Source organism: Acomys russatus, chromosome 29 (genome assembly GCF_903995435.1).
Source record: "Acomys russatus chromosome 29, mAcoRus1.1, whole genome shotgun sequence".
Classification (NCBI taxonomy): Eukaryota; Metazoa; Chordata; class Mammalia; order Rodentia; family Muridae; genus Acomys; species Acomys russatus.
In genome coordinates, this window is record NC_067165.1 from 30,737,824 (window position 1) to 30,750,304 (window position 12,481).

The 12,481-nt window shown below is 52.5% G+C and overlaps 1 protein-coding gene across 1 annotated transcript in view; it reads right to left on the bottom strand.

Annotated features, from left to right (window-relative positions):
* Ephb2 (EPH receptor B2) overlaps positions 1-12,481 on the bottom strand; it is a 120,510-nt gene that overhangs the window by 16,361 nt on the left and 91,668 nt on the right. Inside the window, exons 4-7 of the mRNA XM_051171077.1 lie at positions 11,447-11,571; positions 3,166-3,328; positions 1,057-1,165; positions 218-285 (exon numbers count right to left, since the gene is read on the bottom strand). Coding sequence (XP_051027034.1) covers positions 218-285; positions 1,057-1,165; positions 3,166-3,328; positions 11,447-11,571 — 465 coding nt within the window. The remainder of the gene's footprint in view (positions 1-217; positions 286-1,056; positions 1,166-3,165; positions 3,329-11,446; positions 11,572-12,481) is intronic.

Here is a 12,481-nt window from a genome sequence, read left to right on the forward strand (position 1 = left end):
CCATGGCGCATACGCTCATACAAACACATACACTCATGCACACACACACATATTTAAACACAAATAAAAGAGGAGGAGGAGAAAGAGGAGGAGAAGGCGACAGTGGTTGACAGTGGTGGTGGCAGCAGCTGCTGCAGCAGCAGCAGCTGGAGGGGTCTCCATAGGAATAGCAGAGAAGGGCCCCAGGGTGCCAGTGTGGCTGGGGGTGTGTACGTACTGTGGCCGCTGGTGTAGTGCTGCAGCTTGTCGGTGTACTCTGAGTCGGCGCGCTCAAACCCCCGTCTTCTGGAACAAGAGCAAAGGGCTGGAGCCACCTGAAGGCACCCAGGGAGGTGGGAGCCACAGTAGGTGATAGGGAGAGAGGGTGGGGGAGCTCTTAAGGCCACTCCCATGCTGGAGGTGGTGGTGTCTTGGTTTGTCCTTTGACTAGCCTTACCCTGGCCCCACTTATCCTTCCCCTTTTCTCAAACCCAGGCTCACACTGTCCCCTGTGCTTTCTGCAGCCAAGTCTCCTTCAAGGGGAGAAACAAAGTCCTCAGATTCTAGTGGTGGTTTTTGACTCCACTAAACCTCAGGGTCGTCTGAGCTTTGCTCTGGTCCTTGGTTGGGAAGTAGGGGGCGGTCTCTTTAAGCTGGAAGAGTTTTTGTATCTTGTCCTAAGGCCATCAAGGATTGGCCCCACCCTCTTATCTCTGCCTTGCCATTCCCACCCCGCCCATCCCCTTCTAGCTAAGTTCCTCCCATCTTTCCACAGCAATGAATCATGCTTTCCTTCACCATCCCACAGCTCTTAGCATCCTGCCATCATCTTTACCCTTTGTTCTGGGATGGTAGCCCTCCCCCCCACCCCCCAACCCCCCGCTGAAATGCCAGTGTGCAACCCTGTCCATACATACTTGTCGGCACAGCACCCGCTTCTACCATAAGGATGGCTGATGGTCACCTGAGGTATCCTGGCCTACTGGAGCCCCTCCGTGCCTCCAGTGGCTTAGGGAAGGAAGGTCCCCATCTGCTCCTAACTATGGTTGAAGACCAGACCCAGAAGCCGCCACCCACCTGCTACATACGATGACAATGACAACCACAGCGATGAGGAAGACTATGCCAGCCGCCGAGGAGCCGACGATGAGAGGCAGTTTTTCCTTGATGCTGGTCTGGTACTCGGCTGTAGAGACAGTGCAATGGTTATCTCAGCCTGGTTCCGGGCGGTGGGGGCGGGCGGAGGGGGGGCCGAGCCTGCCTCTATCCTCCACCCTGATGGTCTCTGAGGTGACCCCTAGACTCTCCTCTTGCTTCTAACCCAGCAACTGATTCACGCTGATCAGGAAATGAGGTGTGAGGAGGAGGAGGAGGACTAAGCCTACAACTGGCTTCAATCCTCACTTCCTCATCTATAAAGGGGCACAGGGACCCCTGAACTCCCATGATATGTGAAAATAAGCAACAATGGCCGGGGCCAGGCTCCCTACACAGGAATCCTCACCACGCTAGGGAAGCAGTCTACCAACTGAGTAATATTTTCCAAGATGGGGAGACCGATAGTTCTCGCCCCATAGGATTGTGGGTAAATCTTTGACAACTCTTGGCTCACAGTGAACACTCAGCCGGCTTGGACTCCCACTGTTAGTGTTTCCAGTGTCACTCAGAGACTTCCACAACAGGCCTGTAATACACTTCCTACAGTGGCCTCTCCTTATGCTTGGAGAAGCCAAGCTTATGGAGGTCAGAACGGGCCTGAGGCTATCCAGGAAGGAAGAGGTCAAAGCTGGCCTGTGAGCTCATCTGCCTGCCCCGAGGCTTGGACGTGAATGACAGTGCACAGATGCACTTGGCATCTGCTGGCCTGGTGCCAGCTCCACCAGCGTCCTCCTTCATGCTATTATTAAGAAGAGGAGCTTGTTAAGGTCAAGGGGGGTGAGGTCATCTTGGGTTCTTAGTGCCCACACATGGCCTGACACACAGCAAGGGGCCTGGCATATATTTCTTGAGTTAATAAAGAGGACTTGGGATGGTGCCCAGTGCCTGGCCACTGAGCTCATCTGACATGGAGGGGTTTATAGAAAGGCCAGAGGAGGTCCTGGTGAAGGAAGGGCAGAGGGCAGAGGAGGCGAGTGCTGAAGGACAGGTGAACACACGGGGAAGGCTGCTAACGTGGGACAGGAACTTAGGGTCATCTGTGTGCCTCTGAAAGGGCTAACAGAATGAGAGCCAGGGAAGAGACAACACAGAAGTCTGGATAACACCACCCCAGGATTGTGGGTAAATCCCTGACAACACTTGGCTCCCAGTCTGGGATATGTCCTAGAACTTGGCTGGCTGGTGACAGGCCCACGAAAGGGACACTATTCTAAATATATGTGCTCTCAAACCAATTCTGAGCTAGGTCCCTAAACCTTATATATGTTTGTCGTTGCTGTTGATGATGAAAACAGCATCAGTATCGTTCCTTTAATGGATAAAAAGACAGGGCCGGAGACAGGTTAGGGGGCATGTTTTCAGCTACCCAGTTAGGGCCAAGTCAGAAGCAGACTCCCTGCTGCTTTGCTTCAGAAGTCACACTTCTTTATAATCTACTTATCCTCAAGGTTATTAAAGCAGAAAAGGCACTCAGAGACCATATAATCCAAGACTGGAAAAAAAAAAATATATATATATATATATAGCACAAAGGCCCATTCCTTTGCCCAGGGCAGACATTACTAATTTATCTTAACACTTCTTGCTCAGCTTAGATGGGATTTTAGAGTTTTCAGTCCCATCGCAACTTGCTGGAGCTGTAGACAGACAAAATGTTTACTCTCTCGGTTAAGCACAATGCTTTTTTGGTTTGGTAGACAAAAATCCAGAGCAGGGAAAGAAAAGGATTTGATTAGCATAGATCTGCAAGTTAGGTCTGATCTCCTAAGCGTACTAGAAGAGGAAGCATCCTCACTGATATGATGTAATAAAGAAGCATGGACCTTTGTGGGCCTTGGAACTGGAGGTTTTATAGCTAGCTGTGCAGCTTGTATTGTGCACAAAAGTTCACATCTGATGGGGAGGGAGGTGGCCTGCTTTCTGGTTGGCACAGGCTTCCTAGGAACGGAGGCCCTCCCCCACATTTGTGCATTTGCTCATTAGTTGGTGTGTGTGTGTGGGGGGTGGTGTTTGGTCCTCTCCACTTACCTTCTGTCATGGTTTGGAAGTACATCTTGCCACTGTAGCGCCCATAGCCTGCAACGGTGCGTGCCCGCACCTGGAAGACATAGATGGCGCCGGCTTTGAGGCCCTGCACAGTGACCGTGTTGGTGGGGCTTTTTATGGCTGTGGCGTTGTACTCACTGAGCTCCTGCCGGGGGGAACAGAGAAGATGGTTAAAGAATGCTGCCCTCGAGCCGGGCGTGGTGGCGCACGCCTTTAATCCCAGCACTCGGGAGGCAGAGGTCAGCCGGATCGCTGTGAGTTCGAGGCCAGCCTGGTCTAGGTCTGTAAATCTAGGACAGCCAAGGCTACACAGAGAAACCCTGTCTTGAAAAAACCAAAAAAAAAAAAAAAAAAAAAAAAAAATATATATATATATGTGTGTGTGTGTGTGTGTGTGTGTGTGTGTGTGTGTGTGTGTGTGAATGCTGCAGCAGTTTGGATCTTCGGCTATTAAGACATTTTCATAGGCAGTGAGCAACGATACAGATGTCACATGTGCCTGATGGGTTGGCTCAGCTTCTATTGCTTCCACCATCTGCCACAACAGGGCTTGAACCCAGGACCAGAGGCTTGCAGCTCCTTCCAGAACAAGAAAATGTGTGGAGACCTTGACTCAGCTCTGAGCTAAAATAGGGCCATTTAACTCACAGGTGCAAATCTGCGAGCAAGAAAAGTAGTCACTTCACGTTGTACGCCATGGTGTTTGTGGGACTGCTTGTTTCGCAGCATTATATCAACAAGAGCTGACTGATACACATATGTTCCTGAAAACCGCAGGAAGGAGACACATCTCATCACTCACCTATACATGACTCTGCCCTGGGCCTTGTTTGTTTGTTTTGAGACAGGGTCTCGTGTAGCCCAGGCTGGCTTTGAACTTGGCTCTGTGGCAGAGAATGACTGACTTTCTGACCTTCCTATTTCTACCTCCTAAATGCTGGGATTACAGGTGTGCACCACCACGCCCAGTTTCATGTGGGATCTTTGCATTTTAGGCAGAGACGATGACATTCAAGTTCACCACATATTGGTTAGTGGCTGCTTTGGGGCTCAACACTAGGCTCCGTGTGGAACCACTTTGGGTACATGAGGCATAGCATTTTCATCTTTGAGAGGTGTGGACCACCATTCTGTCTTCCTGGGTGTTGCCCCAGGCAACCTGAGGAGAACAGGATGAAGATCCAGCTGAGCAGTGGGACTGCAGATGGGACAAGTCTCAAGTGGTGCACACTCAGACATCCACCAGCCACTCAGCAAACCTTCCCCGAGCATCTTCCTTATACTGGGCCTTGGCTGGGTGCTCAGGTCTCATTGGGAGACTGAGGTGTAAGCCAAAGCCTCAGAGCCCCAACTAGAAAAAGGCTAGAACAGTTGTGGGGTTCAACCTCTCAAAGAAGGGGAAGCTATGAGCGGCTCCGAACCTTTATCCGATAAAAAAGTCACCCGGTCACACGTTGCTCATGTTGATCATGCACATGTCCCAGGCGCACAGAGTCCTCAAGCGCATCCTGAGACAGTGTGAGAGCAACAGCACTGAAGTGAGCCTGCTTCCGGACCCAGATGCTGCTCTGTTACTGTGACCTGGGGGCAAGCCCTGACTTTTCTGTGTCTCAAGGCGATCATAAGGGTTGCCTAAGAGGGAAAGCTGCCAGGTATGAAGTGATTACTGGGCAGGGGAAGTAGACTGAGCTGAGGGGAGAGACCTGGCCTCCCGGGGAGCGGGGATGGGGTGGGTGGGGTTCATGGTAAAGTTAGAGAGAGCTCCCTGGAGAATGGGGGTGGGATGCGGAGGGGGGTGGCCTCTGGGCTGAAACCTCAAAGAACAAGCAGGAACCACGGAGGCTAAGAAGGTCTTCTAGCAGAAATAACAGCAGGTGCAAGGCCAGGAGATGGAGAAGAGCTTGGAATACAATGTCGGAGGGGAGGCCTAGGAGTATCTCCTGATGTGTTCCCTGTCCGGGAGGCCAGGCAGGAAACTACTTTTCCTGGGTCACAGCACCTGTGCTCTCTCAGGGAGCCTCCTGGATTCCCTAGTGTTTCTCTCTCCTTGGAGCCCTAAGAGCATCTGCTGAGAGGCCAGAGGGAGGGGATTTCTGCCACGCCCCTTGCATTGCTGCATTTTTTCTCCTGTATCAAGCATGGGATTTGCCGAGCATCCTGGAAGCCAACCCCATCCAGGACCCCAGCCCCTGAGGATACAGGCCCCCCAGGCTCTCCTGCTATGTCCCCCAGCCATCTCCAAGTACTTACTACCCTGGCACAAACAGGTTTCCCAAAGAAACAAATAACTTCTATTTTATTTTATTTTAAGTTTCATTTGGCTGAGGATGGCCTTAAACAGATGATTTTCCTGCCTCCGCCTCCTACATTTTGGGATTACAGACATGTACTACTATGTCCAGTGTATGGGGTCCTGGGGTATGTGTGTGTGTGTGTGAAACTTGGGGCTTCAGCATACCTGGCAAGCAGGTCTACCCACTGAGCTGCATGCCCAGCCCCAATATATTTTAATTTGCGTGTGTTTTTGTGTGCACACAGCTCTTGAATGTGGAGGCCAGAGGTCAACCAGAGTGTCCTTCTCAAGATGGGTGGTGGTGGTGGTGGTGGTGGTGGTGCACACTAATCCTGGCACTCAGGAAGCAGAGCCAAGTGGATCTCTGTGGGTTCGAGGGCAGCTTGGTCTATAACACGATTGGCAAGACAGCCAGAACTAAGGAAAACCCTGTTTCAAAACAAACCAAAACTCACCACCACCAACAAGAACAAAAACAAGCAAAAAAAAAAAAAAAAAAAAAAAAAAAAGAAAAAAAGAAAAGAAAAGAAAAAAACAGTGTCTTCTTCTCAGTTGTCATTTAGCATGTTTTTGGAAACAGGGTCCCTCACTTCTATGTGTGCTCTGCTGTGTCTGTTTTGTTTTGATTTTTAAAACATGTGTACTGAGCTCAAGTCCTCCTGCTTGTATGACAAGCACTTTACCAAACGAACAGTCTCTCCAGTCACACTTCCGTAAAATAACTATAACCTATGCTCTGTCGGAGGCATACATTAAAATGTTCTTCATTCAAATTTCACCCCAGGCCCTCTGTTTTATTTATTTCTGCGGATGAAGCCCAGGGCCTCAGACATACTAGGGAAGTGCTCTCTCACCCAGACACACATCTCCTACTATGTTTTGTCAGGTGACTTTCATTTCTCTGGACACTAGGCTCTTGGCCAGGCAGGTTCCCTGCTCATCTCGTTCAAGGCTCAGTGCAAATACTCACTTTGATGGGGACATTTTGGATGTCCCAGCCAGGGGTTCTGGATACAAAGCCTCTTCTATTGTTCCAATGCATACACCTATCTTCTTTGTGGATGTAGGACCACACACTGTATCTCTAGCTCCCCCCCCCCCCCTGCCCCCCCCCCCCCCCCCCCCCCCCCCCCCCCCCGCCCCCAGCACACAGTAGATGCTCCTTATTAACATGCGTGGCCACTCTAGGATGCAATTCCAAGACTGACCAGTAGGTGCCACTGTGCACAAAGGTTGGAGTCCACATTCTGGGTGGGTGCCACCTTGGGATGGTGCAGGGTGTGAGTTCCTGATTATATGAAGACAAGAGAGGTAATCTTGGAGTCACGGGTGCCCTGGGGGGGGGGGGAGTGAGGAACCAATCCAAGCAGACCACTTCCCTTCCCTAAAGACAGGCACAGGATAGAGATGGGACCAGACGCTGTTTTAAAACACCAAGTTTCCCATCCACTTAGTTGCAGTGTGTTCTCAAGACGGACCCCCTCACTTCCCTGAGGCTTGGTGTGGCATTCAAGAAAATGGAACAACAAGTACCAGACCTCTAGAGCTCAACCAGGCAGCACAGGGCTCATGGAGTTGCCAGATAGGCTGTATTGCTGTTTCTCCAGAGTACCACTGGCTGGGTATTACAGAGAGATGGAAGAAATGCAGAGAAGCCTACAAGGGCCAGTAGGAGGAGATAGGATCAGGCCCCAGCCTGCTTGCTTGCTTTCCTTCCCTCCCTCCCTCCCTTTCATTTTGTTGAGCCAGACTCACAGAGCCCAGGCTGGCTGCACTACGTAACTGAGAGTGCGACCTTGAACCCCGCCCCCCCCCCCCACCATCCCTCTGCCTCTACCTCCAGAGTGCACCACCATGGCTGGTCTGCAGCCTTGGCCTTCTCCAAAGGAAGGCAGCAGCAGTGGATACCACTCCATCCGACGATGGAGATTCCTCAGAAAACAGCTGGGGCTTTTAGTGACTCCATCAATGCCAGTTCTCATGGTCATTGTCATCAACAGCAAGAGAGAGCAGCAGTTAAAGAAAGGCTGAGCTGAGTGGGTGCTCAGACGTCTCTGGATAGATCCTGTTCCAGTTCCTCCAAACGCAGCAGGACCTCTGCAGTTCACCCTATCCCGAGTCCTTGTGCCCCATCTGGAATGCTTGGCTCGCTAGGCTGCCGATCGGGCATTTCTATTGAATTGACATTGACATAGATGTCAGGGTCCCTACATCGCATGACGAGTCTGCCCCCAACTGTGGAGAACATGAACCCAAGGGCCCTGGGAAGCTGCTAAAGGAGGCCTCCTCCCCCAGGGAGCCGATCTGCAGGGAGCCCGCTGCCATTTATCCAGCGCCCTCAAGCAATGGCTATCAGTTCAGGCGAAGGGAAGGCAGCAGGTCCCAGTAGAGCCGGGGAAACGATCAAGCCAAGGAAACCTGAAAGCCACCGCCATTCCTAAAGGGCCTCTCTGGAGAAGAAAGAAAAAAGTGGGAGAAATAGGAGTGGCTGTCTGGTGGGGAAGCCCAGTGTTTGTTCTAGAAAGTTCTGGAGCATCCCAGAAAGGGATAAATTGTGGGCACAGGGCAGAGGGCTAGATGCTAGGTTAGAGGCAGCCATGGCTTGCCAGATATGCATGTCACTACTGCAACCTGGCTGACCTTTCCAGGTGATGCTAGAAGGCTGAGGCATCAGGGCATGAGATTATCTTGGTTCCCTGACAACCACTATGAGTTAGTTACTCGCTCCTTCTCCTTGGATCCTGAATGATCCCAGGCTGCACCCTCTGCTTCCACTGCACATGCATCAGGATATCCTAAACCTGCTTGGCAAATGCCATGTCCCTTTGGCTGGAACCATCACTATCCCCAGAGTCAACCTACCATGTCCCTGAGGCTCTGGGCATCAACATGCCATACCCTGGCATCTCTCGCCAACTCAAGCAGCCATTATTTCTCACTTGGTGTCCCAGGGCGTCTCTGGGTTCCTCCTCCCCCAGTCTTCTTTCCACACAGTACTCTGCATGGATCTTTAACACAACTGGAGTCAGACCACCCCCCCCCCCGCCCCAGCATTCCAGAACCTTCTATCACACTCTAAATCAGATCCAGACTCACCAGGCCTGGGAGGCAGGACACACCCCAGCCAGCCTTCCTTTCCAACCGCTCCCCCTGTGGCGCGCTCTCTGTCTTGCCTTGTAGTTCTTATTGAGATCCGAGGTCACGTCTCTGTTCTCCTGAAGCAGCTGCTCGGCTCTGCCCCAGGGCCTTTGAGCCTGCTGCGCCTGCTGCCTTCATAACTGCCTCCATCACACATTCCTCTGTGAACTTCTCTTGGCTTTCAAACCTCAGCTCAAATATCCCGGACTCAGGCCTCCCCTCACCCGAGCCATGGCTGCGGGCCACTCTTAGGTACCTCCTACCCCTAGACCTTTGTCGGCCCTTCTGTGTCAAGTACCCCACATGGCTATTAGTGTCTGAGCCTTTGTTCTTCCCAGATGGCAAAGCCCTCTGCAGCCAGCATCGGCCGGTGACTGTGGAAGTCAAATGGCCCAGTGGCTATCCTCTGATGGCTTGTACACCCCAGGCTCTGAGGAGAGGGGCTGACTGAACAGAGATCCGGGCCCCAGTCATCACATAAGTAACCTAAAGGGAAAACTGGGAGGCAGAAGCACCAGGAAGAGTGAGATAAGAGAGATCAAGGGCAGGTCTTGCTTCATCCACTCAGCACAGAATACTGACAGGTCCCATGTGCCTCAGTTTCTCCTCCTTGCGGCCCGTGAGAGTACCGTCCCAAGGATGATTGTACTGATAGCGTGGTGTGGCCCTGCATACAGCAAGGGCTGTGAGAGGTGAGCAGGTGGCCACTTGGCTACTTGGTCCCAAAGAAAGTAGAGCAGTGGCACCCAGCTCACACCTCTGCCAGGCTCCTGCTCCCCGTCCCCGCCCCCCACTACCCAGGCCTGCCTGCTGCAGTTGGAAATGGGTGGGTCGCAGACAGGACCTCTCAGGGATTCCTCATTTCCGCTCCAATCTTTGGGGAAAAATACTTACAATTTCATTTAATCACAGCTTCAATTAGTTTCTTCGTCTCTCTCTTTCTCTTCTTTTCTTTCTCCCCTACTCTCTCTCTCTCCTCCCTCTTCCTCTCCTCTCTCTCCTCTTCTCTCTCTCTCTCTCTCTCTCTCTCTCTCTCTCTCTGCTTCTCTCTCTCTCTCTCTCTCTCTCTCTCTCTCTCTCTCTCTCTCTCTCTCTCTCTCAAATTCCAGTTGCTAAGCTCCCCTTACTGAAGAGAACAGAGATGCTGGCCCCTGCAAGGCAAAAGCTTCCTGGTCCAGCAACTCAGGCTGGCAGCCCCTTCAAAGTCCTTCAGGACCCAGTGAGATGCAGGGCTGCTTTTCTCAGGAGAGACACTCAGGCTCCTCCAGTGGCCACCTCCCCAGCACATCCAACAAGCACCTATGGAGCTCCTACTGTGTACCAGGCGCTGGGACACAGCGAACTAATGCCTCACCCTGGGTGAGTTCGCTAGGTGGCTGAGTGTTGTCGGAAGGGGGCAAAGAGAAGGGCAAATGTTGGCCATGGTCATATGCGAAGGCTTCCTGGAGAAGGTCAAGATGCTTGTGCTGAGACACGAAAGTATGAACTGGGGCTAGCCAGGCTGGTGAGGCACAGGAAATGACTGGCCCGTGCAGTCAGCCTGCCTCTGGTTCTTGTTCCTTTCATAGGCTCCATCCCTCACTCTCTGCTTTTTTCACACAATGCCCTCATTCATCCATTCATCATTCACACTTTAGGGAGACCAGGGTCCCGGCTGCCAGCGAGCTTCCCAGAGAAAAGGCAGAGTCTGTGGGAAGATGCTCGCTGCTGGTAGTGGTGGCAGCATTTTGTGGTACCCCGAGATGCTGACAGGCAGGGATGAGAGAGCAAGGGAGGGGAGAGTGTGATGGGGAGATCAAAGGCTGGGGGTGGGGGATGTGAATGAGGGGTGCGCAGGCCTCCTGCGAAAGACAGCTGGTTGCAGCGGCTGGGCACAGCAGCAGCGATGAGGGGTTCATTTGCTCCTTTACTCAACTCATCTAGCAGGTTCAGGGCTTTGGGGAGAAGGTGATGACCAGAGAGAGGCTGCTCCTGACTTCCTGGAACACAGGACTCCGGGATGTACAAAAGATGGCCAGTGATTAGGAGCACTCGAATGAGACCAGGTGAGCGTGCGGCAAGTAATTCTCAGCTAACCCAGACGCTGATGGGGTGCTAGGTCTGGGTGGGGCCTCGGAAAGTGGGCTCCCGAGGGCCCACCTGCTACTGTCTCTAGCTGTCTTCTCTGCACTCTAACGGTATGGTTCCCCACCCATTTCCTGCTCACTGTAGGCTCATGCCAACAAGGGACTTCCTATCGGTCATTTATTGACACCTTAGTTTGAACAGAAGCCTGTGTCACCTTTCCCTGGGGTCCATGTGATCTCTATGCATACGAGAAAGAGGGGCTACAAGTCAAAGGACCAGGTTACGGGGCCCCTGGTGTTTATTCACATGGGAGGCCAGCTCTTGTGTCCACTGCTTCAGCCTTGTACTGCATCGAGCGCGTGTCCTCTGGTCCCACGTGGTACTGCCCTGAAATACTAGCCCACTCTGTAGGAGGCAGAGCAGAGAGCAGAAAACCCTACACAGCCCCCACATAGCCACTTTCAACGGGTAAAGACTAGTTATTACCACTAAGCACAGATTCTTCTTCTTCTTCTTCTTCTTCTTCTTCTTTTTTTTTTTTTAACAGTTTATCACAAACTCAGGCCTCTGGAGGTCAAGACTGATGAGGTCTTGATGGCACCAGGTCCCAGTGTGGCGTGTCATTCACAACAGCCAGCTGGTCCCCAAAGCTAGAATAGTGAGGTCAAGGCCCATGCTCGATATCGCACAGCAGGGACGGTAGAGCTGATGGAGAGCCAGGCAGCCTGACCCTGAGGTTGGTGGGAGACTCGGGGAACGCGCTACCTTCTCGTAATACTGCAGCTCGTAGTCCAGGATCACGCCGTTGGGCTGGTCTGGCTGGGACCACGACAGGGTGATGCTGTCCACGGTACGGCTCACCTGATGCATGATGGACACGGCAGATGGTGCTGCAAGAGAGGCCGGAGGGAGGTCAGGGGTCAAATCGGGCATGAGGGGGTGCAGCTTATCTTAGAAGGGCCTGGATACATAAGGAACTGTGGACCCGGTGAGGACAAGGGCAGAAAGCAGGCTGGTGGGGGGTCAAGAGTCAGAGAAAGGACCAATAGGGAGTGCTGGAGCATGGCAGGGCCTGGGCTTCTCTCGGGGCCGGGGGACAGTGCTTTGGAACTAGATGAGGTTCAATAAACATCCTAACTGCCACTGTGACATACATGCTGAGCAGGTCAGATGTGCGCCACAAGAACTTTACCTCAACTGAATCCATCAAGTACATAATCCACCAAACCCAGCTGACCAGTAATCTCTGTTCTCACCAAGGGGGCTAAGATGGAGATGCTGAAGCGGGCTGTGCTCAGCGCTGGAAGGACCAGCTCAAATGCATGTGTGGAAACTGAGGGCTCAAGAGGGTCAGCCCACGGCCTGTCTCTGGCTCTTTCCTTCTTAACGCTCTAACTTGGTTTCTTGCACCAGCCTGGCTTAGTCTTTTGGGAGTTCAGGACCCTCTGACATTGGAACTGACTTAGCTCTTTCCATCTGGCTCAGCTCCCGCAGACTGTGTCCCCTGTGTCCTCTGTTAACTGGCTGTGTGGCCCTAGGGTGAACTGTCAACCTCTCTGGACCACCAGCCTGTCCTCTGTACCCTAGCCAGGCTGGCTTCTACACTCTGCCTTGTTCCCCAAAACCCTTGGCTTAGATGCCAGAGTGGCTGATGGACCCCTGCTCGGCTCATTCCGCACACCCCCTCCGCCCCCCACTGACCCCTGAGGCCTGGGTAGGGTCTCTCACCTCTGGGAGCTTTAGTTTCCACAGTCCTGCTCTATGGAGCAAGGCCACTTAATATATATGGAGGGCTTAAAT